General features: G+C 41.5%; 2 protein-coding genes across 7 annotated transcripts in view; both read left to right on the top strand.

Annotated features, from left to right (window-relative positions):
* Window positions 1-16,445, top strand: part of RANBP3L (RAN binding protein 3 like) — a 50,969-nt gene extending 34,524 nt beyond the window's left edge. For 2 of the 5 annotated variants that reach the window (XM_046905581.1, XM_040656527.2), the window contains 6 exons: window positions 826-916; window positions 2,223-2,353; window positions 3,609-3,729; window positions 4,247-4,389; window positions 7,262-7,451; window positions 8,421-16,445. In XM_046905581.1, the coding sequence (XP_046761537.1) occupies window positions 826-916; window positions 2,223-2,353; window positions 3,609-3,729; window positions 4,247-4,389; window positions 7,262-7,451; window positions 8,421-8,548 (804 nt within the window). In that variant the 3' untranslated portion in view covers window positions 8,549-16,445. Of the gene's footprint in view, window positions 1-825; window positions 917-2,222; window positions 2,354-3,608; window positions 3,730-4,246; window positions 4,390-7,261 lie in introns of all 5 variants that reach the window. The other 3 variants (XM_015277518.4, XM_015277517.4, XM_040656528.2) reach the window with 3 other exon arrangements.
* Window positions 16,446-19,365: 2,920 nt separating this feature from the next.
* Window positions 19,366-27,520, top strand: part of NADK2 (NAD kinase 2, mitochondrial) — a 33,000-nt gene continuing 24,845 nt past the window's right edge. For both annotated transcript variants that reach the window (XM_425010.8, XM_004937188.5), the window contains exon 1: window positions 19,366-19,752. In XM_425010.8, coding sequence (XP_425010.3) covers window positions 19,456-19,752 — 297 coding nt within the window. In that variant the 5' untranslated portion in view covers window positions 19,366-19,455. The remainder of the gene's footprint in view (window positions 19,753-27,520) is intronic.

Raw genomic sequence — 27,520 nt, 5'->3', positions numbered from 1 at the left:
CTTAAATATTCCATGTAAAGCATAACAGCAACAATAACAGAGAAATGAATGTGTCCTTAACCACTCAAATAGTTTCTATCTATCTGTTAAGGACTGGGAGAAATTCATTTGAATACTCTTGGACAGAGGAGAATATTTAACACTCACCATAGATTCTGTCCATGTTAAGATATATTGCGCATGCCATGAAAAAGCTTAATTAATTAAATCCTGCTGAGGACTACACCAATTAGAGTGGAATTAAAATTCAGTTTCTAGTAAGAGTACAGTGAAAAAAATATGTGTATCTGCCAGTGAAAAAGTTTGAGAACTGTAGGGCTGGTTTACAGCTTCTGACAAGGATTCACATATAAGATAGGAGCTGGGTCACAGTATTGTCAGAAGTCAGAAGTGTTTACTTAAAACATGCATAAGAAGCTTTATCTGAAAAACTGAAAGATTGGAAGTTTTAATTCCTCTGAAATTAAGTGTGTGATGTCTGGGAGTTTTAAGCGATTCTGGGATTTAAGTATGAGACTGGAAATTAGCTGTTACTTAAACTTTTAAGTCCTTCAGTGGATTTAAAGCTTAATCCAGGATCCTTACAAAGAAGCCATTATTCTTGGCATGATCATGTACTGATTTAATGACAATAAAATTATTTCCACTGAAGAACAGAACTGTATAATCTATGTTGTTTTTACTTGTAATGTATTAAAGTTCCAAATCTTCTACCTACTGTGCATTAAAAGATTCAGTGTTCTGTTTGATAAGAAGTAATATAGCCACGTTATATAGATAGGAAGACTTACTTTCCCTGTTGTTTGTTTGTTTGTTTTTTTCTAGAGCCCTGAAAAGCATTCCATGTCATGCAATGAAGCTGATTCATACAAAAGAGAAATAGCATCTCTTTACATAGAATCTTTTCATGTAACAAGTAAGCATGCTCAGCAGAAAAGTATGACTAGCTTTCATACTGCATGTTTGAGTGTGTATTTGAGGTTGTCAAATGAATGGTGCTAAGTAGTTTTCAAATCTTACTAGCATGTCCAACCTCCAGTACACACTATTATGTACTTGCATGTGAAGTCTGTGTTTAGAATCATACAATCATAGAACAGTTTGAGTTGGAAGGGACCTTTAAGATCCAATTCTCCTGCTATAGGCAGGGATGCATTTCACTAGACCAGGTAGCTCACAACCCCATCCAGCCTGGCCTTGAATGCTTCCAGGGAGGGGGCATCCACAACCTCACTGGGCAACCTGTTCCTGTACCCTCACAAAAAATAGTTTCTTCCTAATATCTAGTCTAAATCTACCCTATTCCTGCTTAAAGCCTTTTCCCCTCATCCTGTCACTATCTGCCCTTTTAAAAAGCCCCTCAACCTCTCTTCCCCTCCTCTTCACCCAACTCTCTTCTGGCAACAGCTCTTCCTGCCCCATGTAAGCAGCAGACCTCTCTCAGTAATGGATCAGGATGACAATTGGGTGCTGCTACAGAAAGCAGCTGCAGGCTGGTATGCATTGTCTGAACTATACTGACTTCAAAGTGAATTACCTGAGTTACATGGGAGAAGATAAAATGCAGATGCTATGTTCGATATTTGAAAAAGTGAAGTAAGCTTAGTGAATAAATTCCAGAATGCACTTCTGAACTACAGTGTTAAGCTGCTGTTCATATTCATTCGTAACCTAATTGTAGGGCTAAAACATCTGTAAAGACAGATTTCAGGGGTTATTTGTGACTCTATTGGCTAGCTTTTCTGCTAGGCAAGACACATAAACCTTAGCTGTAAGGGAATCCCTTCTCTACTAATAGTTGTATAGGATATTCTTCTTTTGCAGCTACATTCTTTCAAATAAAAAACAAAACAAAAACATAGAAAAAATATATAATGCATGCATCAATTCGGACATATGCCTTTCATTATATGTTAATCTCCAGAGCATTATTAGAAACCAGTTTTATCTGGAAAATCAATTTCTAATTGTTTAGGGCTTGTTTCTGCAACTTGTCCCTTGGGGCAGATCTCTGCATCTTCAGAGAGCCCCATTCAATTCAGAATGATCATAAATATCTGGGACATTTTGCAGTATTCCAACTTTTTTTCCTTCTATTTGGACAAAAGCGCAATAACACTAACTGACATAAGATGCCAGAGGGAGTACTGAACTCACAGGCCACCATACATGCTAAAAATATTCATTCTACAGAAAAGATTTCCTTCTTTCTTTCCCTACAGAAACAGCTTTGTTGAAGAATGCAACACCGACTGAGGCAGCAGCTGCTCATATCTCCAAGCCAGGGGAGAAAATTCTGTTAGATAAAGTTGAAGTTATAACAGGAGAAGAAGAAGAACACAATGTATTACAGGTGTGTGTTTCATAAAGCCCTGATAGTGAGCGGTTTTGTTGTTGAAAAGAACATCTAAATCTGAATTTACTAAATTTTACTACCTTTGCAGAATTTACTTCCGAAGCAATCAGAACATCACTATATGCTTTAAATTTTAAGTTTCCTTAAGACACACTACTGCTTTTTTTTTTTTTTCTTTTGTAGGCTTAGATTTTCATATTATATCCATATACTATAGTAACTGAAACATCAAAATTAGAAGTAATTTGAAGAAAGTTTTTTTTTTTTTAATGACAAAACATTACTGGGGAAAGAATGTGTTATTTAGTAATCACCTTTATAAATAACTATGTTATAGAACACTTCTTCAGTGAATGAGGTAATATGCTATTAGTGCACTTGCAGCGCATTAACCTGTTAGTGGATATCACAGATGAAGAATTGATGTAGATGAAATAATTGAAAAAGTAAACTAGAATTCATAGAATCATAGAATCACAGAATCATAAGGTTGGAAAGGACCTACAAGATCATCTAGTCCAACCATCCTCCCATTACCACTGCTACCACAAGCCACTAAACCATATCTTGTAGCTCCTCATCCAGACTCCTCTTTGAACAGTGCCAGGGACAGCGACTCCACCACCTCCCTGGGCAGCCATTCCAGTGCTGACCACTCTCTGAGAGAAAAAGCTTTTCCTTATGTCTAATCTAAATCTCCCCTGGTACAACTTGTGACCATTTCCTCGGGTCCTGTTTGTTGTCCGGGAGAAGAGGCCAAACCCCTCCTCATCACAACCTCCCTTCAGGAACTTGTAGAGTGCAATGAGGTCTCCCCTGAGCCTCCTCTTCAGTCTGAACTGTCCCAGTTCCCTCAGCCACTCCTCATAAGGCCTGTGCTCCACACTCCTCACAGCTTTGTTGCCCTTCTCTGGACACGCTCCAGGGCCTCCACGTCTTTCTTGTAGTGAGGGGCCCAAAACTGAACACAATACTCGAGGTGCGGCCTCACCAGTGCTGAGTACAGGGGGATGATTACCTCCTGCTCCTGCTGGCCACACAATTCATGTTGATTGTTTTCAAAGAATAACTTAAAGTTTAGCACAAATCAGGAAGTCCTTCGCCTTATGTAAAAATGTTGATGTATCTATTTATCTATCCTGTATCCCTGCATACATATGTATTCAAAGCCATATCAGAAGATTTAAAAGTCTAAAGTTTTAGAACCAATAAAGTTAACAGTGGATCACAACTTCCATCATTTCTCTTTCAGATTAACTGCAAGCTCTTCGTATTTAATAAACTTTCTTTAACTTGGATTGAAAAAGGCAGAGGATCCCTGAGGCTTAATGACACTTCCAGCAATAAATGTGGAATGTTGCAATCCAGGCTGAGTAAGAATTAAATAACAAAGTAACGCATACACAAGACACTGAGTAACTTGTACTGCTGCTGACTAGAATCATTTTCTCTCAGAGCATTTAAAAATGAGTAGCTAATTGTATTTAAATCAAGCTTCTGAGAATCTTTCTATCCTTACGTGGTAAGAGTTATGTTGGTTACAGACTGAGGCACTTCCTTGCCAGGGCGTTTTCCACTTGGTTTGTGTATGCACACATACTCGTGTTGTGAGGTTCTCTGTCTTTTTACTGGGAAGTATCTCTAGTTTAGCCACCAGTCTGACTGTTTGTGCAGGAGCACTGTTTCAAGATGCTTCTGGAATGCTGTTTTTCCTGTGCTGTCATTTTTGTAATGCATTATAGTTTCAGTAGATTATTTTCTTTGCATGCCAGATTAATGAAAGAAATTAATGTGTTTTGAAAATATCAGTTGCATAGAAGTGCTGTGAGAAACTGCTAATAAACAGGAAGACAGTTCCAATTCACTTATGTATGAACCTTCTTATTTTAGTTATGAGAAATCAAGGCAGCTTGAGACTGATTCTCAACACCAGGCTCTGGGGTCAAATGGTGATAAAAAGAGCAAACAGTAAAAGCCTGTGTTTCACTGCAACAGATCAAGAGGACCACTCTGTTCAAGTATTCCTAATTCAGGTAATCAAGAGATAAAAACCCACCGAAATCCCCTGTCATCTAGGTTTCTGAAGACTTGCTGGGGCTATGGTTTTAGCAAATAGCGTTCTATGCTTTGTTAAGCTATGATTAGCTTAGGCTTTATATGGCTTTTGTTATGAAATGAGTTAGCAGTGTTATCCCGTCGTACTTCAAAAAAGGTGTGAAGATACGATATCTCCTTAGGAGAGACACTTACAGACTTTGGTTCACATACCATTGAAAGAATCAATATTGTTCCACAGTAAGGCATGCATCGCTTACTGTTTCTTAGAGAGGCAACAGAGTAAGAATTTCTACACACGTAGTCACCCATTCATACATTATTCAGAAACAAGGCAGCAGCTTTTTGCTGTGATTCTGGACCCAGTGCTTGCAACACTTCTCATGCTTGACCAACAAAATTCTGTAATTTTATGACCAGCCTGATGGATGAAGGGAGAGCAGTGGATATTGTGTTCCTGCACTTCAATAAGGCCTTTGCCTTTGGTAATGTCCCTTGTAAGATCCTCACAGGTAAGCTGCTCAAGCATGGGCTGGAGGAGCAGACAGTGAGTAGGGCTGAAAAGTGACTGAATGGCTGGGCTTGAAGGGTAGTTGCTTAGTGGTGCCAAGTCCAGGTGGAGGCCAGTAACTGCAGGATTCAGTACTGGGTCCAGCTCTGTGTAACATCTTCATTAATGAGCTGGGCAATGGTGTAGAGTGCACTCTTAGTAAATTCATAAATATCACAAAACTGGGGAAGTGGCTGACTCACCAGAGGGCCGTGCAGCCATCCAGAGGGACTTGAACAGGCTGGAGAGCTCAGCTGACTCCTAATGAAGTACAGAGTCCTGCAGTTGAGGAGGAACAATCTAGCATATCCATGCATGCTGGGGGCTCCTCATCTGGAAAGCAGCTTTGCATAAAAAGACCTAAGTGTTCCAGTGGACACCAAACTGAACAAGAGTCAACAATATGCCCTTTCTTATCAGAAGGCTAAACGTATTCTTGGCTGGTATTAGGCAAAGTATCACCAGCTCAAGAGAGGTGATCCTTCCCCTCTGTCCTTCCCCTGCAATCAGTGCTGGTGAGGCTGTACCCAGAGTCCTGTGTTCAGTTCAGGGCCCCAAGTACACAGAGTGATGCAAATACTAGTAAGAGTCTAGAGTAGTGCCACTAATTTGACAAGAGGACTGCAGCACCTCTCCTGTGAGGAGAGGCTGAGAGAGCTGGGACTGGAGATGAGGGAATTTAGGGTTATCACATCTATGTCTATAATAGCTGTAGGAGGAATGGAACCAGTTTCTTTTCAGTATTCCCCAGTTCCAGGACAAGAGGCAATCGGCACAAACTAGAACAAAAGAGGCTCCCTGTGAACATTAGGAAGCATTTCTGTATTGTGTGGGTGATGGAGCATTGGCACAGGTTTCCCAGAGAGACTATGGATTCTTATTTTTAGAGGTGTTCAAAAGCTGTGTAGACATGGTCCTGGGCTACCGTGTGTTCCTGCTTGAGCTGGGTGTTGGACCATGTGGCTTCCAGAGATCCTTTCCAACCTCAACCATTCTGTGATTCTGTGATGATCCATCTGGTCTGGGACCTCTGTTTCTGAGTTGAGAGAGAACACAGATTTTGTAATGTGACTTTATGTAAGACAAAAGTCTTGGGAATACTGGTTTTCTCTGGCTGGGGCTGGTAAGTGGAGGATGGAAATGTGGTGGCCTTATTTGCAAGTAATTACCACATTAGGGATATGATGTTCCCTACTAGATCCTTTCTTCTTCAACCTCCTGGGCAAGAAAACTGCTGATTACAGGAATGTCACATTTAGCACACAAGCAAAATACCATGCATGCAGTGTTTATGAAAGCACTGTAGGCCTGCCACTTCCTGACAGTGACTGACTTACTCTGACCATGCAGCCAATCTGCACATGCACACTAGAAATGCCCCAGATTTTCAGATGTGATGCAGTTTTCTAGTGTATAGAGATGTAAACATTAATAAAATTCTGTCATGACAGTTCTAGACAGTAAAAAAGGACATGTATTGAGAAACCAAGGTATGGCTGCATGAGTGTGGCAAAACTTGCAGGAAGCTGCTTGTACAGTCATCAACAAAGCAGCTCGTGCCCACCCCTATAGCTGATATCCCTTCAAACTAAATCACGTCCCTCAGTGTCACATCTACAATTGAACCCCTCCAGGACTGGTTACTCCACCACTTCCCTGGCCAGCCAGTTTCAGTGCCTTTATCATTTTGAGTGTCCTTCTGTGTACCATCTTTATTTCTGTCCTTGAGATATGATAACCAGAGTAGAACATAGTAGTCAAAACATGGCTGCTCTGAAGTGTTATGTCTTAGCAAAATGGTGCCCTGTCTAGTTTTCAATACCCTTCTTGATTTAAAAATTGCAGTACGGTTCATGACATTTTTAGGGTTTATAAATATAATTTATAATTTTTTGTGGTTAGGTTTTAAAGGTTTTATTTATTCTGTAAATCCAAATGCAAACACGTATTACTATATCAACGCTTCATTCATTCTGGAACTATATTTAGGAATGTCTGGAGTATGAAATATTCAGTACAAACAGCCATTCTTCAGGGCAGATAATTTTTAAGGTTTTTTTTTTTTCCCCATGTCATTATAGATAAAATAAGCAACATATTTTAAAGCTTCAAACACTGAAGGGAATCTGACATCCTTTGTGTTTAAATATATTTTCAGAAATAAATTACTGTGAATCTTATATACATTATTTTGATTAAAAAAAAAAAGTTATTTTATTACTTTTGAAAACTTTTCAGCCTCTCTATAAAAATAAGGCTTCTTCTTTCTTAATTCTGAGTCTGGATTTTATTTTCTGCAGGCAAGATCAAAAGATGCTGGATACCTGTATGCAGCAATACATCACCGCCTTGTGGCATTGCGAAGCTGTGCTGAGCAAGAATCTGATGCTAACCAAATAGACACAGAGTCAGAGACAGCTTTTCAGCTATTAAACTGTGACAGTGATGAAGATGATGAAAAAATAACTCAAGTGAGCAGCAGTGGATCTGGTAAGCAGAATTTTTCCCAGGAATCCTGTAATTCTTCCAGGGCTTTTTCCTTCTAAGTAAAATTATACTTTTTTCCCCTGCTGTCTATAACTTTAATCAAAGTTTATGTTATAGATACTCTTAGCTAGGTAGATGAGAGTAACTCCTTGCATCTTACTGCTGTTACAATGCTAGATTTTACTAGATAAATTGTAGATAAAAGAGAGTGGTTAGAATGGATCTATGAAGATCACCAAGTCCAGTGGTGTGACCTCTTCAGGGCTAATGAGAAGTTAAAGCACATTACTGAAGGCATGATCTAAATAATTCTTAGACACTGACAGGCATGGGGATTGCTAGGAATTCTGTTCTTTAGGAAGCCATTTTTCTTCATGTCCAGTGCAACCCTGCCATGGTGCAGCTTTGTGCCATTCCCATCCTGTCATCAGTTTGAGGGAGCAGAGCCCAGCACCTCTCTCTGCTTCCTCTTCTCAGGGAGCTACGGAGAGCCGTGAGGTTGCCTGATGACCTCCTCTTCTCCAGATAGAACAATCTAAATGTCCTCAGCCACTCCTCATGAGATTTGTTCTCTGCCCTTGTTACCAGCTTTGTTGACCTCCTCTGGACTCTTTCAGGGACCTTAACATCCCTTTCATATTGCGGAGCCCAGAGCAGCAAGCAGTGTTTAAGGTGAGGCTACTCCAACAGAAGAATAGTTAGAAAATGACTGCTTTTTACTGGCTGGCTGAGATGTGTTCAGAGCCCCCCCACAGGGCAATTTGCCCTCTTGGCTGCCCAGGCACATTGCTGGCTCATGCCGAGCTGCTGTCCCCAGCACCTCTAAGTCCCTTTCTGCTGAGCTGTTCTCTAGTCATTTGACTGCCATCCCTGCCTGTGTCTGGCATTGCTTGTTCCCAAGTGCAGTACCCAGAATTTTCTTCTGTTGAACTTCATGCTGTCACTGATGGCCCAATGCTCCAATCTATCTAGATCTCTCCGCAAGGCCTCTCATCCCTCCAGGCAGCCAGCAGCACCTCTCAGTTTTTGTGTCATTGGCAAATGTGCTGGGGATGCATTCCAGTCCTGCATCCCTGCATCCAGATCATCATCAGTGTTGAACAGGAGTGGCTCTGCAATTGAGCCCTGGAGAACACCACTAGTGATCATCTGCTGGTACCTGTTTGCTTTATAGCAGTGGAATATTTTTTTGAAGAAAACCTGAGAGTTAAGGAATTTTAGTATTGTCAACCTTTATCTGAAATCTTCCTCAGTACATTTCAGTAGATATGACTGGAGGCACTGAGATACTTGTTACATGAATGAGTAGAAGTTGAGTCCATACGCATCATCTGCTGAGTAGTTATTTATGCCTTTAAGCATGGTGTGTTTATTAAGACAGTATTTACTTTGCTCTGGTTAACTTTGTTTAAAGCACTGATTTTTGATTGTTTCTAATAACTACTTCTCTAGGAGACTCCTGGTTCAAGATTTACACGCCAGCTTTGGCAGTTCCTTTTAACATAACAAGAATGTAGGCTTTTCAAAGTTAAGAATGTAGCTAAAAGTACAAGCTCTTCTGTCTTGGCAGAACACAAGACACATTTCTGGAGGAAATTTACTCACTTGTGCCAAACTGCTACTGTAGATACAGAAGCTACCAATTGAATTCTCTTCCTCATAGGACTGAAGCAGGCAGGTCTGAGTTGTTGCTCCTAGAATTTGCTTCCCTCTTTAACTAAGTAACATACTGGCCTTATATTATAAACTCTTCTTTTTAACAAGTATTCAACAGAAATAAGTCACATACAACTAACAGCTATGAGTAACTGTTTGCTTAAGGAAAACAAGCAAGCCTTTTTTCCCCATTTGACAGATTGCAGCTTATAGTCTTGTTCCCATGATCAATTGTTGTTTAAATACACTCCAGTAGCATTCAGTGCTCTAGACAAAGTATGATGCTCTTACACAAAATTTTATCACAAATACCTTCATGCTGTTTAGGAAATGGAAAATTTTTGGCTTTGAAAACACCCTGTACTGCTGCCAGCTAATCAAACATTCCCTCACTAATTCCTAAATAATCTCTATTGACTTTACAAAGATTTGGGTAACTTGAAAACTGTGGATGGAGCTTGATTCCTTTCCAGGATTACTGTGATAAGGACTCTTTGTTTTAGAAAGAAAAAAAAAAAAAAGAAAAAAGAAAAAGAAAAAAAAAAGAAAAAAGAAAAGAAAAGAAAGAGGTGAAAGGGAATATAAAAGCAGTTTGGGAGCACAGATTTACTAGTTAAATATTTACTTTGATTTGCAGAGATTTGTGATACAAATATTCGAATGGCATCCAGCAAACAGATTCTGAAATACGAGTGTCAGGTGTTCATGAGTGTCAAGCCCTTTAGTTTAAGCTTCTGTCTTTTATTTGTGTTCAAACAATTCCTGTCAGCAGTTTTAACAATCCCTTTCAAATGCTTTTTGGATGACTTCTATCATTCCCTGCTTATCTCTTCTATTATTCTCAGAGCCATGAGGTTTTAATTTTGCATAAATTTCAGTCAGTGGTACCCAAGCCCCACTTTATGTGCAGACATTCACGCCTTACTTGTGTCTATCCCTGGAACTTCCACTTCCAAAACAGGGAATTGTAGTCATAGTTTTTTTAAATAAAGTGAGATTAGTTTTAAATACTAATGTAGAAACATGTATTTGGATGCAAGAAATAAGATCCTACATATTTAAGAACACTTGATAAAGATCGTGCATTTTCATTTTTATTTAAATACTTATGTTGTTTTATTGATGTAACTCATTTCCAGGGATTGTCTCTCCTTTAAAATCGTAGAATTATTAAGATTGGAAATTAGAATTATTTTTAAATAATTAGAATTACATTATTAAATGTAGAATTATTAAGGATGGATCATCCACCTACTTCCAATACTGCCCACTAAAACATGTCCCTGGGTATTATATCTGCCCTTTCCTTAAGTGCCTCCAGGGACAGTAACTCCACCACTTCTCTGGGCAGCTTGTTCCAATGCCTGACCACTTCTGAGAAGAAATTATTTTTAATAGCCAATCTTTACTCTAGGCTACTATGAGAAGCATAATTTCTCAGTGACTGCTTCATTACAATAAATAAGATTAAAAAATATGCCTCGATTTTATTTAATTACATTCTACTTGTTTTGTCTCAAAAAAGCAATGACAATTCTCTCTTTTCCTAATACAGGCAATTTTCTCTGTATTAAACTGAAGTTACATAGTTCCCCAGATCATAATATGTATTTCACAACACTGTAAAAGGCATGGAAAAAATGCATCGAAGTTATTTTTGATGTAAAAGATTGAATAAAGCAAGTAGAATTTACATTAGTGAACAGGAAGATGATGCTGTATGCTTGCAGTAAATTTGCCTACATGCAGTTCTTCACTTTATTGTTCACAGAACATTAACCCTATATAAGGATGCTGTAAAAGGTAGGAGACATATTTCTACCATTCAGTGTAGACAATTGTATTGAATTGTGTCACTTTCGAGTAAAGATGTTTTTTCATAAGATCTATAAATAATGAGCTGATTTATCTGATGTTTTTATTAACTTGTATTTCACTAATTACAACTCGGATACTTTCAGCAACAAAATGATGTTTAAATCTGAATGGAGAAAAACAGAACAATTCATCCAACTTCAATCAGTTTTTAGAAGTGGTTGGCATCAATCACTCTCTTAGAAGCCTTTATTTTTCCCACTAACTACAAAGCGAGCTGAGGAGATGAATTTGGAATAGATAGCAAACTTCTAGACTGAGTTAGGCAGTTAGGCAAAAATTAGGCAAATCTCTCCTTCCATTTATATAACTTACCTGCTAACTATTTCACTACTTTTGCTTCAAATTGTCTTTGTAACATCTAGCTGTGAAGAAATCAGCAGAATTCTTTATTGTACATGGGAAAAATGTTCTCACTAAATGATTTCATAAATAAAATGGTGGAAAAACTGATAGGACAATATGCAAATAGTTAGAATTAGAGTGGTCCCTTCTGAGGGGAATACCACTGCCGTCAATTGCATGACGCTGCTTCCTTGTTTTTCTTCTCTTGGCACTTGTAAGCTTCATATTCTTTGCTGTATGGTGGATCTGCTTCTACAGACAGAAAGGAGAATTTACCTTAGCCAAGTGTACAGAATAGCTTGGTTAGGGGATTGTGGTCATTGTAGGCAAGAAGGTGGACCCAAATCCTGTGCATAAGGAGGACCTAGTACCCAATATATGTTCTGCAATGAGTAAAATAATGTGCAAATCGCTGCCATTTCCTCCTCTGCCTTGGCTTATAGATCTCAAACATCTGTTGGGGATTTTCTTGTATGCTGTCAGACCTGTGTCAGCTACCTGTGTAGATGCAGTCTGTGCAGATTGTGAACAGCTGTTTTTTAAGTCCACTGACTACAGGCTGTCACAATTTCAGCACTTGGGAGTAATGAATTCCTTTACTAATACACATAAATTCCACATGTAGCTTTTGGATAGATGGTTCTATATGTCAGGTGCTGAATCTTTTGCAAGGTGCCTTCATGTTTCCACTGGGCACAAACAAAAGAGGTATCTATGTCAGGCTCACAAAGTCAACCAGCAAGAACATGGATCTGTTATTTAGAACCACAATACCCAAGCTTACCATTGTCAAAAGGTGATCAGAAGTCATTACTTAGACTCCTACGTAAATAAGATGTCCCTGAGAATATTCTTGCCTCTGATAATTTTAAGAGGTTTTACTGTGTTGTCTTAAGGCCTTTCAGGACATTCTGTCCTTTCTTCAAAGAGATAATGTTTTACTTACATTTATAAACATTAGAAATACTAGAAGGTCCTTAAAGTGAGAAACTTCCATATTTCCTAGTTGAAAAAATGCTTTATACCTCTCAAATAATAGCAGTTCTTTCTAAATCCAAAATTATATTACAACACTTCAGAATTGTGAAGGACAAAGGTGACAGATATCACTAGGCAGAGAAATGCTTTATGAGTTATGTCTTATACTATACCTCACCATTAACTCCTTTACATTTTATCCTAAGTTCATTCTGATTGAGTGATCGTCTTGTTTTATTGAAGTGCATTCTCTTCCCTGGTGTGGAATTTTCATTTAGAAGTTATTAGAGTGAATTCAAAGATGTCTAGGACTAGGTAGGTGCCAAGAAGTCTACCCATACATAAGCATAGACCTTAAGAGAAAACTAAATTGGAGACATACTGTGTCCTGTTCTGATCCACCCAGAATTGTATGGATTTTGGAGAGTAGTGATGTTGAGAGCAGAACATTATCATGTTACGGAAATGCTTTAGGTTTTGTTTTATCACAGAGAAAACTTCCAGTCCACTGTACACATATCTCCTATATTGGCCTCATTAGGACTCTGTCATTTCCTGCTGGTTATCAAGACATAGGACCTCTGTTATGAGAGTGTTGTTGCTGTTGCAGCTGTTTTTTAAAGTAAAATTCTTATAAAAGCTCTTTAAAGAAATGAATGTTCAGCAACACTGTAGGAACTCCTGCTATCTTTGACATTTCTTGTCAATTCAAGTTCTTATCCAGTGTTAAGGATTCCAAATCATACATTGAGCACACACACACACACACACGCACACACGTAGGTGATTTCGAAAATAGAGGAATTAAATCTGAACTTCTGTTGTTGTTGTTGTTGTTGTTGTAAGTTCAGGTTTCTTTATTCTTTGCAATGGAAATAAGTAATACCTTAAAACAAGCAAAGCAAACAAACAAACAAACAAAAGACATCTGTCTGATTGGCTTTAAAAGCTGACATATCAGGAAAAGTTATGGGGGGATGAAGGTGTATGGAGGAGGAAGATTCAGATCTCATATTCTGAAGGCCTTTCTGCTCACCTGTAAAGGGCTTAAAAATTTTAGTAACTGTTTAGAGGTGTCCAGGTGAAAGCAGGAATTTTTCAGCAGATACTGAGGGAGTGATGTTATGTGTCTGACATTAGTCAGCTATATATACTTTTTCAGGCTAGTAATAACATTCTCGATTACTCACCAGAGACACCACTGGATACTTTATCATGACCACTGAGTGACTTGAAGATATGTTCTATTTCTCACGGTTTACTGACATCCATTATTAAATGTTAACATCAAATTACTTAAGTCAGTGTTCCACTTAGAGGATGAGTTGTTTTGCATCCCAGAAACAGTGTCCTGTCTGGACACCTATATCCTTAAGTGCTCATGTGCTCACTTTTATTGACATGGGGAGTCACAGGCTTCATTCACTATTCACATGCTCAAATATTTGTCAATAATCCCGTGTTATCTGGTTAGATATTTATCTAAACCAGGAACTGATTGTATCCAAACTTTAACCTACTGCTTTGGTATTATGAAATGCAGAGTTAGCTTCAAAATGTGAATACACTCAGATTTAAAGAAATGGTTTTTAAAATTCTGTTTCAGACCATTCTAGATGGAAGCGCAGGCAGCCTGTAGTCTGCTCATGACATTTACCAGTTTACTGACTACTGAGAACTCATGTTCTCAGAATGCCAGAGATGCATCAGGACCTGGAAGAAGGAAATCAGAAGAATTTTGTTTTACGACTTTTAAGAAAAGATTAATTTTATAAATAGTTTATGTTCAATACATCGGGAAGGAACTTAGAGATGCAATTTGAGGGTTCCAGTCAGCTTGCATTGCACTGAGACGAGAATAATTTGGTGGCTTCCAGTGCTCAAGAGCTGTTAAAATAGCTTCGGATTTTAAAATTAAATATACTGAGATGCATTATTAAAGTAAGGATTTTTATAGGGAATCTATGTTTATTCATCATCTTGATGGAAAAAAAAAACCAAAACAAAACCAAAACCAAAAACAACACACGTAACCATTAATTAATAATATACCTGAAAAGATATTTGATATTTTTTGTCTGTTATTTAAAAGATACGTTCTGAAGACTTAAAATTGGGCTTCACTGAAAGCATTTATTTAAAGTTGCCTGGTAGTACTCAGCATCCTGTTCATAAGTACATGCAAGCAGAGCGGTCAGTGGCAGTTCAACATGACAAAGGCCAATGGAAATAATTTGTTTTGTTTTGTTTTTTGTTTTTAATATGTGGAGCAGTCACTGGAATGTTCTGTTAAAGGGCAAAGAAGTGGGTTCTGCTCTTACATCCATGAGACTATGACATGAAGAAATGTAAGCAGAAGTTCTAGGGGACATCTGAGCATTACCATCTAAAAGTGAATCTGTTTGCACTCATGAACGTCTTTTTGCTTGCACAGCACAAGCACTTGCACTCTCAACTGTCCATTAGATATACAAAAATAAATACATTGACATTATAACCAGAGATCTGCATAAAATTTGTCTTATTTTGAGATTGTCTAAGATTATTTCTGCTTTCTTATTAGCCACAGTTATCCCTAAACAGCATGAGATCAATACATTAGTCAAATATGTGCAATAATCCAAACAGTGCCAACGACTCAAACACTCTGTAAAAGTGATTCCACAAACTAGCCCACTGCCTAGACATTCTCATGCTAAATTGGAAGGTCAGTTCTCCAATTGCCACCTGTGACACTTTCCAGGTCCTTCACAAGCCTATGCATAGTACAGGCACCATTTACTGCTCTGTGCTTTCTATTCTTTCTGTTAACGGGTACAGAAAGTGTATGTCTGTAGTCATTCTGCTGCAGACTTCTCTTTCCTTGTATACTGTTGGTTACAAAATATTAATTCCTGGTCATTCTCAGAGCTGAAAAAAAAATAATTAAAAAAAAAATTGCTCTGTAATATCATAAGTCCTTCTAATTAAGAAAGTTGTAAAAGTTTATCAGCCTTAAAAGCTGAGTCACACCTGAAGAGTCAAGTTACAATTTGGTCTTCCCATCTGAACGTATGCATGAAGTTGGAAGAATTCCAGCTTCTTCCTAAATTCTCAGGATTAGAGTCCAGGTGAAGCTGAATTGACATCTGGATTACTCTGAATCTTACACAGCCTGCCAAAACTAGTGCTCCTCTGACTTCTGGATGAGAGCAAGTTTCAGTGGGACTGGATTTTTGCCTTCATAAGAGAGAACCTCAAATACTGAAGCACTGGAACTCTTTTTCACCCCTCAGTTTGCTGATAACAAAAATGTTCTTTCTAGAGCAGCTGTACACTCTGTCCCTCTATGACAGCCTCAATCCTGAGCACAACAGCATTTCCATTACTGACCTTCATATTTCATTGCTGTAACTCATACTCAGGAACAAAGCTCTGTGTTACAAAAACTTTTGTTTAACAACAGCAGTTGTTAAAAAAACAGCAGTTTTATGTATTTAGCAACAGGTCATGGGGAGAACTTTGCCCTGGAGCTCAGCTGGTTATGCACTGAATGCAGAGTTTGATTTCAAAGTCTGCCCCGGTAATCAAAGCCTTCCATGTAACTGAATTTAAGCACCAGAGTGTCATCATCATGTCACACACCTTCTAAATTGTACTGTAGCATATGCAACAGAGTTTTTGCAGACCTTCGGAACTTTGTAATGTACTTCCACAGTGAAAGCAGCAAAGCTTATGATCATTCACAAATAGAAAACCCTCTCTTCTGAGCTGCCTTTTCTCAAGACTGTATTAAACCCACACACATCAGTATACACACGTGTGCTCAAACATACACACACCTAAAAATGAAACTACACTTCCTACAAGCTGTGGAGGAAAAGAGATGTCCAAATACTTTGAGGAGTGTGGATAGGGTGGTAACAGAAGACATATAAATACAAATATGTGCAGACATATGTGAGGTATGAAGTTTTACTCTTGAGATCCTAATCCATTATTTATTTTGCTTGGTCTCATTGCACTAAATTCTGGTGTTTCTCAAGACTGGAGGTATTTGCTGGTATCTAATATATTAGCTTGGTTTTGAAAATGTAACGTTTGTCATTTTATGACAGCAGGAGCAACCATTTCGATGTCCAAACAATAAACGATTTTCTTACAGCTTTTATTTCCATCTGTTTGTCTTACTGTGTGTGAAAGTCAGTGCTTCCTACAAACTGTTCCTTCCACAGTATTTCTAGCCTGTTTTTCTAAGGAAAGAAAAGGATTCACATAACCATGTACCTCATCCATCTACATCTGCCAGAACCACTTTGGGCCAAACGTCGTATTTGGAGGAATTTGCTGAGAGGTATGGTGTCTGTTTTTCATGAAGATTGGGTGACATACATCAGATAAAGGTATGCTCTGAAGAAACAGCTTGTTAGTAAGCCTGGTATTTTCTGTGGGCCTGGGTGTTGCATTCCTGGCTCTGAACAGGGAGGGAAGAGACTAAAACCATGGAAGGGTGGAACCACAGCTTGGAAAGTGGCATAGGGACATTTCGTACAGCACAAATCCATGTTAAGTAAGACATCACTGATTTTGCTGTCCATGGAGCAACCTGTTCTGTGCTTTTTCAGACGAACAGTATTTCAAATTTACTTATTTGAAGAGCATACATTCTAGATACAAAATTCCTGACAAATCTCAGCGATTAATTTGTACATATAGAGATTGCAGAGCGTGACAATCTTAGGGATTAGTAGAGGAATAATTATCAAAAGGATGGAAAATTAACAATTCCTAATTAAAAGATACAGATGCAGATACCTGCCATTAAGATTATGACTTTCTGGAAAAATTTACTTGGACAGGAAGGCCCAAATGACTTATTCCACATTCTTCATGGAAAAAAACATATATCCATGATGTCAAACCTCTCTGCATTTTATCTTTTCCTTAATTTCATCACTCTTTTTTTTTTTTTTTTAAATGTCATCTTTAGTGGCCTCAAATTACTGCTGACAAACTGAGAGTTTAGTAATGTTTATATTAAATGAATAAATGAATGAATGATTTAATGAATGGGTGAATACAGGGAAAACATTTAGCACATCTGACACTGTTTTTAATGTTACTGAGTCTACACAGCAGAGACAAGGAGGGAAGAAGCATCCTCTTTTTTTTTCTCTACATGGATTTTATAAGACCTAATACAAGAGAATGCTGCCGTGGGCTGGTTGCCCCCACCAGCTCAGGCTGCCCAGGGCCCCATCCAACCCAGCCTTGAGCACTCCCAGAGATGGGGCACCACAGCTCTCTGGGCAGCAGTGCCAGCGCCTCACCGCCCTCTGAGTGAGGAATTTCCTCCTAACATCTGACCTAAACTTCCTCCCTGTCCCATCACTTGCTGTCCATGTAGAAAGTTAGTCTCTCCTTTTCAAAAGCAGTATTTACTGAATGTTTTGCAAGTAGGCCCATCTACGAGCTAACATTGCACAAAGTGGTTTATGTGCTATGGAAAGTTTAAACCTTTTTCCCACCATTCTGCCTGAGACTTCCACATGGGTGAACCACTTCATTTCCTGTGCCTCAGCTCTTCTTCCAGAAAATTCAGTTCTTAAGCCATTTAGTTCTTAAGCCATCTTGAATGTACACTTTAGAACACAGGTTCTGATATTGTATGCCTATGGCATTTGCTGTGGGCCTCAGTCCAGTAGACCGTACCATGATAACAGCATGGCCTCGGAGTAAAATAGGGCTTCATATTCAAGCCTGACATAGCGGCTGAAGCTGATCCGTTTTGTATACAACGATCAAAACAGTTCAACACAAATAGGTACCCTGAGAAGCACAGTGAAATGAGCTATGTAGAACAGATGCCTCGCAGGACAGAGCCATAGCTTTTCAAAGCCTCTGTTTTCCATTTGTGCTCCAGTATCTCATATTATCCACCACTTTGTACAATCCAAAAATTAATGGTTACACAGAATGAGGCATTTTCTGGGGATTAGTTATGTTTAATTGCTCTCCTGATAATCTGGTTTGTGGTAGTGTCCTTCAAGGCTAAGCTAATCAGTAGACAGAAAATCCTTCTGCCTGTCAGTACAGGCCGGCTTCTGTACTGCTGCAGGACAGCGGGGAGCAGCCGAGCGCCTTCAGCCGTCTGATTTCCTACGGCTCGCGGCTAAAAGTGCCTTAGAGCAGCTCTGCGCTCACAGGTAAACAGCTGCCGCTTCCTCATGGCAAGAGCAGGCATGGGACGAGTAGCTGCACAAGTGCATAAGCATCTGGTGTAGACGTATTGTGAGTGCCAAACAGAACGCTTGGCAGGACAGATACGGCTCACGGCAGCGAAAGGACCGGCGATGTTTGTGCTGGGCGTGCAAAGCGCGCACTGCCGTAGCGCTGCCGGGGTGCCGTCACGAATCAAAGGCGCGGCTTCTCAAGCGACACGTTTCTCAGCAGATCCTCACAGGGCACGGCGCTTAGCGCTCCTCAACACAGGACCTACAGCGGTTCTTCCAACTTTCCAAGTCCTCCTCTCCTGACAGCCAGCCTTAGCCACGAAGTCAGCCAGCCTCACCCGCCAAGGTCCGCCCAAATCCTGGCTAAGGACCGAGCGCCCGTGACCTAAAGGAGGAAGCCGCCAGCTTTATTTTACTTTGTTGTACTTCATTTTGCTCTGTAAGCGCAAAAAAGGGGCTGCGCGGAAGGCCGCGCGGGGTACAGCACGGGGAGCCACGAGGGACGGCTCACAACACAAGCCCTCACGCCCACTCCGCAGCCTACGTGCCCGGCGCTGCGTTCCGCCCACCACAGGCAGGGAGGCGGGAGACGTAGCGGTCCGCCGGGCGCATGCGCAGCCCGCGCCCCAGGGCTCGGACGGACAGCCACCCGCCCCGCGCCGCCCTCGCCCCTCCGCTGATCAGCAGTAGCGCACGCGCACGGTGCGCGGGGCCCAGCCCGGGAGCACCGCCCACCGCTCCTGCTCCGCCCCGCGCGTCCCGATTGGCGGAGGTTGTGGCTGCGCGCGCGCGGCGGAGGAGGGGCGTGGCGGGGCGGACGCGCCATGTGTGCGGCTCTCAGCGCGGGCGCGGAGGCCGCCTCAGAGCGGGGGCGGGTGGCGCCGGGCAGCGCTGCTCCCTCGCACCTCCCGTGCTGAGGGGAAAAGAGGCGAGGCAGGACCATGTCCGTCCCGCGGCGGTACTTCTGCGTTGCCGGCCGGGCGGCGGGAGTCGCCTCCGCCCCGATGGGGCTGCCGCTGCTCGGCGGAGCCCGCCGGCGTGTCCTCGCCTCCTGTGGGTTGAGCGCGACCGGGGCCGGGCCGTGGTGGCCGCGGCGGCGGAGCTGCGGGGGGCCGGGGGCGGCGGGCGGCGGATTCCGGCCGGCGCGGGTGGCGGTGGTGGTGAAGACGACGCGCTACGAGTTCGAGCAGCAGCGGTACCGCTACGCGGGGCTGTGCGAGGAGGACCTGAAGCAGCTGGTGAGCGGGGCCGGGACAGCCGGGAGCCGCCGCTGGGCCGGGAGGGCGGCGCGGCCTCGGGCCGGGGCTGTTAGCGGTGCCCGGGGCTGCCCGGGTTTGCGCCGGGCTGCTCGAGCTCAGCGAACCCCGCTCTTCTTTCCCCTTGCAGCGCGCAGTGAGAAGGCTGCGTGTTCAGAAGTGCCCGCCGAGGGAAGCGCTGCGTTGCGAAAATCCCCGCCGGCACCTGGAGAGGACTTGGTCGCGTTCCCTCCCTCCCCTTTAGCTCTGCTTCGCTTCCTCGTTTCATCTTTCGTTTCCTAACAACTCCAGCCAGACAGTCAGATCTCCCGTGCACACCGGTCTGTCCCGCTGCTGCTTTCAGAGATGCCTTTTTCTTTGTTCTTTAAGGCGACCGGTGCAGAGACAGGTGGTTGTCGGGGAAGGCACTCCAAGGGCAGCGGGTGTCCCCGGAGCCGCCGCTGTGCCCGCCGTCCTGCAGCGCCCGCGCCTTCCCGCCGGCTCCGTGGTCGCTCTGAACCGTTACTTTAGATTTGGATGAGTTGAAACTTGCAGAGGGGTTTCGTTTCTGTAGGAGGGGCGGGTGATGTGTTTGTGTTGCCTTCAGAAGTACAGCATCTGAGGAAAGAGAGCTCCCGGCGTTTTTCACCGTTTTCCTTTTTAACCGTTTTCCTGGGCCCTTCAGGCAGCTGTCCATCTCCTGTGGAATTCCTGTCTGTGCATACTGCGTGCTGTGTAAATCTCTTTAAGCAATTGAACTTCACGTGGTGCCACATGGAACCACCTGCCTGCATTCCTACTCTCACTGTGAGTAGGTTAGTGCTGCTGAGTGTCTGCCTGTCCCACCGCAGCTGCAGGGAAGCAGCATCTCACTCAGCTCACATGGAGACTGCTCCTCTGCTTGTGTGCAGTTAAGCTTCTCTCGAGGAAACTTTTATTGCTGCAAAGTATGGAGAATCAGCTTAGTTCCGCAGTGTGCAACTGAACCCAGGAGGAACGAAACTGCTTGTTTCACCTTTCCCTAACTGCTTGTGTGCATGCTAGACCAGAACAGGGGATCAGTGAGGTATGTAATGTCCCTGAGCTCTCAGCTGCGGCTCTTCCAAGAACAAACATTTTGTAGGATCAGTAGCCTGTATCAGCTGAAGATCCCTTAAAGAAAAGTAACCCTGGATGCACAGTGCTTGATTGCAGTAGTTGCAGAAAAATCCAAAGTGTATTTTTGGAGAAGATCTCAGAAATACTAATTCTCCAGACTGGGAGCAGTGCCTTTTTTAAATCTAGCTTCCCCCTCAGAATACCTCCACATGAGGAACTGCAGCAATAAAACTCACTATCTCCACATAGCCAAAGTCTAACTAAATACGTGTCCACCAGTATTTATTTAGGCTTTCTGCAAAAATGCCTCTATTTACTGTCTGCTGGGAATCAGATCTCAGATTCTTTTCCTTGATCTCTGGGCTAGCAGAAGTCTTAGCGAATGCATTAGGTGAGGATTCAGGAGATTCTTACCAGCTCTCATGTGTATCTGCAAGATGTTTTTCCTGCTATGGTTAGCTTTGGAACTCAATGCTTTTTGTTTTGAGTTGGTCTTGCTGCTCCCTGCATCTCTGCTTCTGGTGTGGGCTGCAGGAGCTGGTCCCAGGGCTGCAGGTCACTGATAAGCTGAAGCCAGGCATGTGGACAGGGTGTCCCATTGGGGGTACGCAGGGTTGGGGTTTGGTTCATCCTGAAGGCCATGACCTAATGCAGATGTGAGTGGTGCAGGAGCTCAGTCACATGGGGAGGTGAGACAGGGAGCAGAGTGGGCATCTGGGCTGGCATGAGAGCCTGAGGGTGATGAAGTGATGGCAAAAAGCATGGAAGTGTGTAGGAAACAATTGTTATGAGCCTAAGCAGCAGTGCCTGATCACTGCAACAAGAAAGCAGGCCCAAATTTAGGTATTGCATTTGGTGTGTTTTTGCATGAAGACAGAAACAGTAAATCACCCAGTGCAGAAGTGACACTGTGTACATCCCTTTGGGCTTCAAATTAAATTACACAAACAAATTGTTCTGTATTCACAGAGACTCTAAGTCATTGATGTATTCCAATATATGTATGAAAAATGTAAGTCAGTGTGCATCACATACATGATATGCTATATAACTTATAGCATACACCAAATAGCATGCTACCTTGGTATAGAAGCTGGTTTGCCAACACTTCTAATAGGAAATGCAGGCACCCGGGAGCTGTGGCCCTTTTTTTGGGTGCACCAAGTGAGTTGTACTAAACACACACTGTTAAAGGTTGCAGAGTCAAAGCGGCAAGTTCAGAATTCCTGAATTCTTTCTCACTGCAAACAGGGAGAGGTGAAGAAGTAGTCCAGGCAGCAGAAAAGTAGAACAGATGGGGGGGAATGCAGAGAGAGTAAACACTGAAAGTATTTAGGAGATCTCTGAAAGATTAAATCTTTCATTGCATCTCTGCATGTACGTCATGCATCCTTTTCTCGAGAGGTTTTGTTCCTATATCCTACGGCAGATGCTCTGCATACTTGAAAATCAGTCTGTTGAGACTGTGGCTATTCACATCTGACTTTTGTCATTCACATTCTATTTCTGAGCGGTTCTGGAAAGGGTAGTTAAGTGCTGTGATGCTGCTATGCAGGAAAGGATTTCAGAGTCTTTAAAAGCTTAGAAAGGAAGTCAAATACAAGTAGAAGATGATGTATCTTCTGATACCTTGGAAGGAAAATGCCCTTAAGTAATCCAGCACTTAAATTTTTGCATTAGTAAGTTCCATGCATGATATCGCACAGGAGCTGTTTTGTTTGCCCTCATAAGATTTAAAGAGACTTTTGTATTTCTAACACTTGCAGTTATCGGCTGTAAGTTCAGTAAAAGTACTGATAAGTTTGCAGGTCCCTACACACAGTATGCTTACCATCACTGACAGCACTCTGAATTTCCTCCACTTGGTGTCTAAACATTGATGGTTACTAAAGTGAGTGATTCAGTCAGCTAATAGTGAAGGCTGCTGTTGATGCTGGAAGAATTTTGATGCCATTTAAAACCTTTATTTTCTTCCCAGAAAACTCGTGGGTAGCAAGTATTGCTGTCTTCCTTGCATAAGCTCAGAGAACTCTCAGTCCCAGTACTAGATAATTTCCTCAGTCCTATTTATTTATTTTCTCAATTTTACAGAGCAATTGACATGTAACTGCTGATTTGTCTGTCATTGCTGGAAGATATGTAGGGGAGATCAACAAAATGAGCTGTCCAAACACACATCAGATGCTGTTTAACTACTTTTGAAAACATCATCCAGTGAAAAGTTATGGTTGTGTTTTTCTTGATTGGAGGAAGGTGATTTAATGTGGACCACGGCTGATGTGCTGCTGTGACTGTTCTAGGTGTCTGTCTCTGGAGTGGGGAGGGAAAGGAAAGAATTGAAACTTTGGACCACTGCAGCAAGTTGGCTGAGACAGTCATCTCAAAAATGTGTTTATTTAGAAATCTTGAAAATTGGCAGATGGGTAGAGGAGTATTCTGGGTATTGCTGCCTCCAAAAGAGGCACGATGTGAGCTCGGTGTTAATATAGGGCACCAAAATAATGCTAAGCAGGGATGGTCCAGAAGGGAGCTCCCCCCAGCAGTGGGAAAGCCTCCACTGGAGCTTGTGAGTTCTTGTGCATCAAAAAGGAAATCATACAAGTGGAGAGGAATTAGGTGCACCCTTCCAGTTTAGATGCTTGCAACACCAGCTATCAGTAACCTATGCGTTAAAGTTTCTGTGCTTCTTAGAAGGTCATCTCAAGGAAAATGCACTATTATAGCTCTCACTGGATAAGGATTTTTTCTTTTTATTTTGCAGGGGGGGGAAGCTCATTACTCCTTTTACATCAAATGGCAGAAAGATGTGTTGTTTTTGGTGACCTCACCTCTGAATTTCTTTTCCTAACTACCAGAGCTTCTGGTTTCTGGGTGTCACACCATTACCCGCAAAGTACTCTTGGCAACTCGATGGGCTTTTCATTCTCTAGACTTCTGTTTGAAGTCTGCTTTTCAGCCCAAGTGCCCATGATCCACTAGAATTCTATTCAGAAAATGTCACTCACGTATTTTTAACACTAGGCGCTTTTATAGATGCAAGGCAGGGAGCAGAAGGGGAAAAGTAATATGCAAAATGAAGAGTTTAACATAATTCTCATTGTTAAATGAAATCTCAGTCTTTTTAAAGAGCATAAAACCCCCCACATTTTCTTTTTAAAACTCAAGCCATTCTAAGAAGCAGTGAGCTTTGGAGTGTATATCAGCCCGTGTGTCGTGTGGACCCACATGGGTGGTGTGTGAAGGTAGGGTCTTTGAATGAGAACTTAATCAACAACTGAGGTGGTGCTGTGAAGCTTTTCTTTATTTGTATGAATTCAGACTAGCCATCTCTGGTTGCTTGTTCTGTAATGTGAACTATTCCAGCAGATTATCTCCTAGGGACTGCATAAAGAGGGATTGAAAACTGGCAGAACTGTAATTTACTGCCTCACCTTGAAAAGAAAAATATATATATGAATACTGTGTACTGAATTTGAAGCATAATGGAGTCAAGAGATGGATTACAGGGCGCCAAGATTACATAAACCCAGGATGCTTTTCTGACAAAAAGTTTGAGCTGCTCTGCTGGACACATTGGGGTGTGTTTAACTGTAGTTCAAATCAGTCACAGTGTTTTTACCTACCTTTACTCTTCAGACTTGTATGTTTGTCTCAGTGTTCGGTAAGTTTAGTTGCTGCTGTACAGAATAAAATGGCTTCTAGATTGTCATTTTGTCATGTGAGGAGTCTGGAAAATGACTTGTTTCACAAGTGACTGGAACATAATTTCTTCCTCCATAGTGTTTGTTTTTCCAGCACCTCATTCAAGTATACTTAGTTTTATATATAGCAAATAGACATGAATGTTCAGCGTGTCGGTGTGTTTAAATTTAACATCAGCTATCTCATAATCTAATGCTTAATTCAGCCAAGAAAGGCTTTTTTTCTTTTTGTTTTTTGGTTTTTTTTTTTTTTGGAAGAGCTTTTAAGTAGTTGTGATTTATGTCATTGTTATGTTAGTGTGTGCTGGATTTCTGGAAGCCTGTAACTGCGGAAAGAAATTCCTGATTTGCTTATAGTTAACACAACAATTTGTTCTGGATTAGCCCTCAGATTGAAAATCACTATGTGGATTCCTCAGCTGTGGTTAAAGTAACAGTGCTTTAATGTGGTAAATGAAGAACTAGTGAACAGTTTGTGGTATTTTTAGTTTTGTTCATCTGCAGATAAACCTCTTCCCCCAAAACAGCATTTCTTTGAAGCTTTGGGAAAGTGATGTTGCCTGTTTTACTTACCAGGTGAAGAATAGTCAGAGTCATCTGCTACAGAAGTAATGGAATACAAAATGCTTCATCGTCGTCACTCTATGGCAGATACAAAGGCAGCATTTGGAAGGCTGCTGTCGTCATATAACAGAAGTGAGGGGTCTGAACTGCTGGGGAACAAGGTTTGGGAGGTGTAAGCAAAATGCTTCTGTGCTAAAGCAGCCCACTAGGGTACTGCAGCATGGCAAATGACATACAGAACTAATAGAAACACAGCATGCATAAAGGCCGGATGCTGGGAGCAGTTTGTGTAGTTACTCATGTCCCAGACTGGGACAAGAAGGAAGGAACTGGGCTTAATGCCTGCAGCCTGCATCTCAGCAGTACTTTGAAATGGAAAACTCAATTCATGTTTAAAGCTTTGTAGGGAACTTAAAGCTTGAGCCCAGATCTGGCTGATTCTCATCAGGGCTTTGTTTTGGACATCTGTGTGTTTCTTTGCTACTTCAGCTAAGGGGAATGATCATTACTGAAGTCATCCTATAAGCAAGACATTGAGTTTGTGAATTGCACTTAAAAAATTAAGTCACCTGAAGTCAATGTGTTGTAAGTTCATCCGGGACCTGTATCTCAGTCAGACTGTTGGGTTTGCTTCAGAGAGAGCTTTGGAGCTCTCGTTAGGTGGGGCTACCTGGGCTGTGTGACCCCAGATGGGTTCATGCTCTAATATCACAGGCATGATTCTGCTGAAGCCTGTCATATTGTTATCAGAAGCTTCAGCCATAATCTAATCAAACAAAGCATCCATTCAGTGAGCCTGGTCTTCTTCAATGAAGATGTAAATTGGACTCACTCCTTTCCAAATTTGATGACACCACCATCTTGTTCTCTGACAAAACCAGAGGGTCAGCATGGATACATTTTGGTATTTGTAGCACAGAAGCAAGTAGGAGAGCATGCTTCAGCTTTAAGAAGTTTGAAAAGTCTAAGAGACCTGTTGAATCCCATGAAGGCAGGATCATTGGTATATATACAGAAGCTGAAACTTGTGAATGGTCACTGCTTTTTGTCTGGATAATTGGTCTTAATCTAGCAGAAGCTGAAGGTGGGCATGGTCTGATACTGTGGTGGCTGTTGTCGTCCTCAGACCCAGACCTGCTGTATGAAAGCACAGACCTGAAGCCCCTGTTGGTTCCAGCGGAGGCTGAAAAAGCCCCAGAGATTTAGGACTGTGTCTTGAGCAGACCCCTTTTTTTTTTTCTGTGGCATGATCCAAAAGTCTCAGGGATGGACATTTCTACTGGGTGGGTTCTACCACAAATAAATGGCTCAGTCTTATTTTTCTTTGTCTTTTGTCCATCATAATCTAAAGTCCAGAAGCTGAGCCATCCTTCATTCCCTCTTTATTTGTATGCCTATTATTTCTATAGTAGAAAATAGGAAAGCTTACTATGTGGTTGAACTTTTAAATACAGGAGAGGAGAAATTGATAAGCTCCATGTCTACCTGACTGCTATGCAAAATGGATTTGTTTTTAACACGGCAAATTAATTTGCCTAGTCATTAACACAGGAGCATAGGAAGATGATTTGCATGCAATTTTAGATTGGCAGTCTCAGACTTTGGTCTTCAAGCAGATTTTAAGTCAGAGTTCCTTACTGGTCAAGGGAACTAAGAAGTGTGAACTGCCCGAAGTGTGTGCTACATTCAAAGCTGTTTCTAGGCCTGGAAAAAGAAGGAGCAATTTTCCATAGTGTCGTCAAAATAAGTAGTTGTTTCTTTTAAAAGCAAGAGTGCTATCTGTCTGCACCTGGGGGATGACACTAGTCTAGACAGAATTTCTGAGAATGCAGGGCTTTTAATACTGCTGTGCTTTGCTTAGAAATAATTAGACTTTTTCTATAGTGGTTATAATGCCTTTATCTTCAAGCTAAAGTTAAAGCTTCTGTGTTCAGCTGTTGTGTTCTAAATCTGTTTGGTGATTTTTTTTCTATAGAAGTTGGGTAGATAGGAAACCAGTAATCAGTTCTTCTTTTGCTTCTTGTGTGCGAGGGGGGAAGTTTGTTGTGAAAACCTGACTGATTGCTTTTAGTTTGACTCCTAAAGTGTCTTAAAACAACCAATGGTCTGCTAAGGCACTGCCTCCATCCTGCTGCAGTGGCAACTTAAGACCTCATCAGTGTTGCAAATTCTGAATAAGGTTTAGAATATGAATAGGTGTATTACGTGCATCTGAAAAGCTACTGTTAATCTTAAGGTTTTAGAATAAAATGTAGAAGATGATCAATTCATAGCTTTGCTCTGGACAGCATTCACATTTACTGTTCTACAATCCTAATGCTTAGGTTAGGAAATGTCAGTAAAACTTTAGCTACAGCTTTTCTTTTCCCCATTCCCTAATACGAGGATTGTATCTCATGTACACAGAC

This window comes from Gallus gallus, chromosome Z (assembly GCF_016699485.2).
Source record: "Gallus gallus isolate bGalGal1 chromosome Z, bGalGal1.mat.broiler.GRCg7b, whole genome shotgun sequence".
Classification (NCBI taxonomy): Eukaryota; Metazoa; Chordata; class Aves; order Galliformes; family Phasianidae; genus Gallus; species Gallus gallus.
This window is presented reverse-complemented; position numbering and strand designations above follow the sequence as displayed.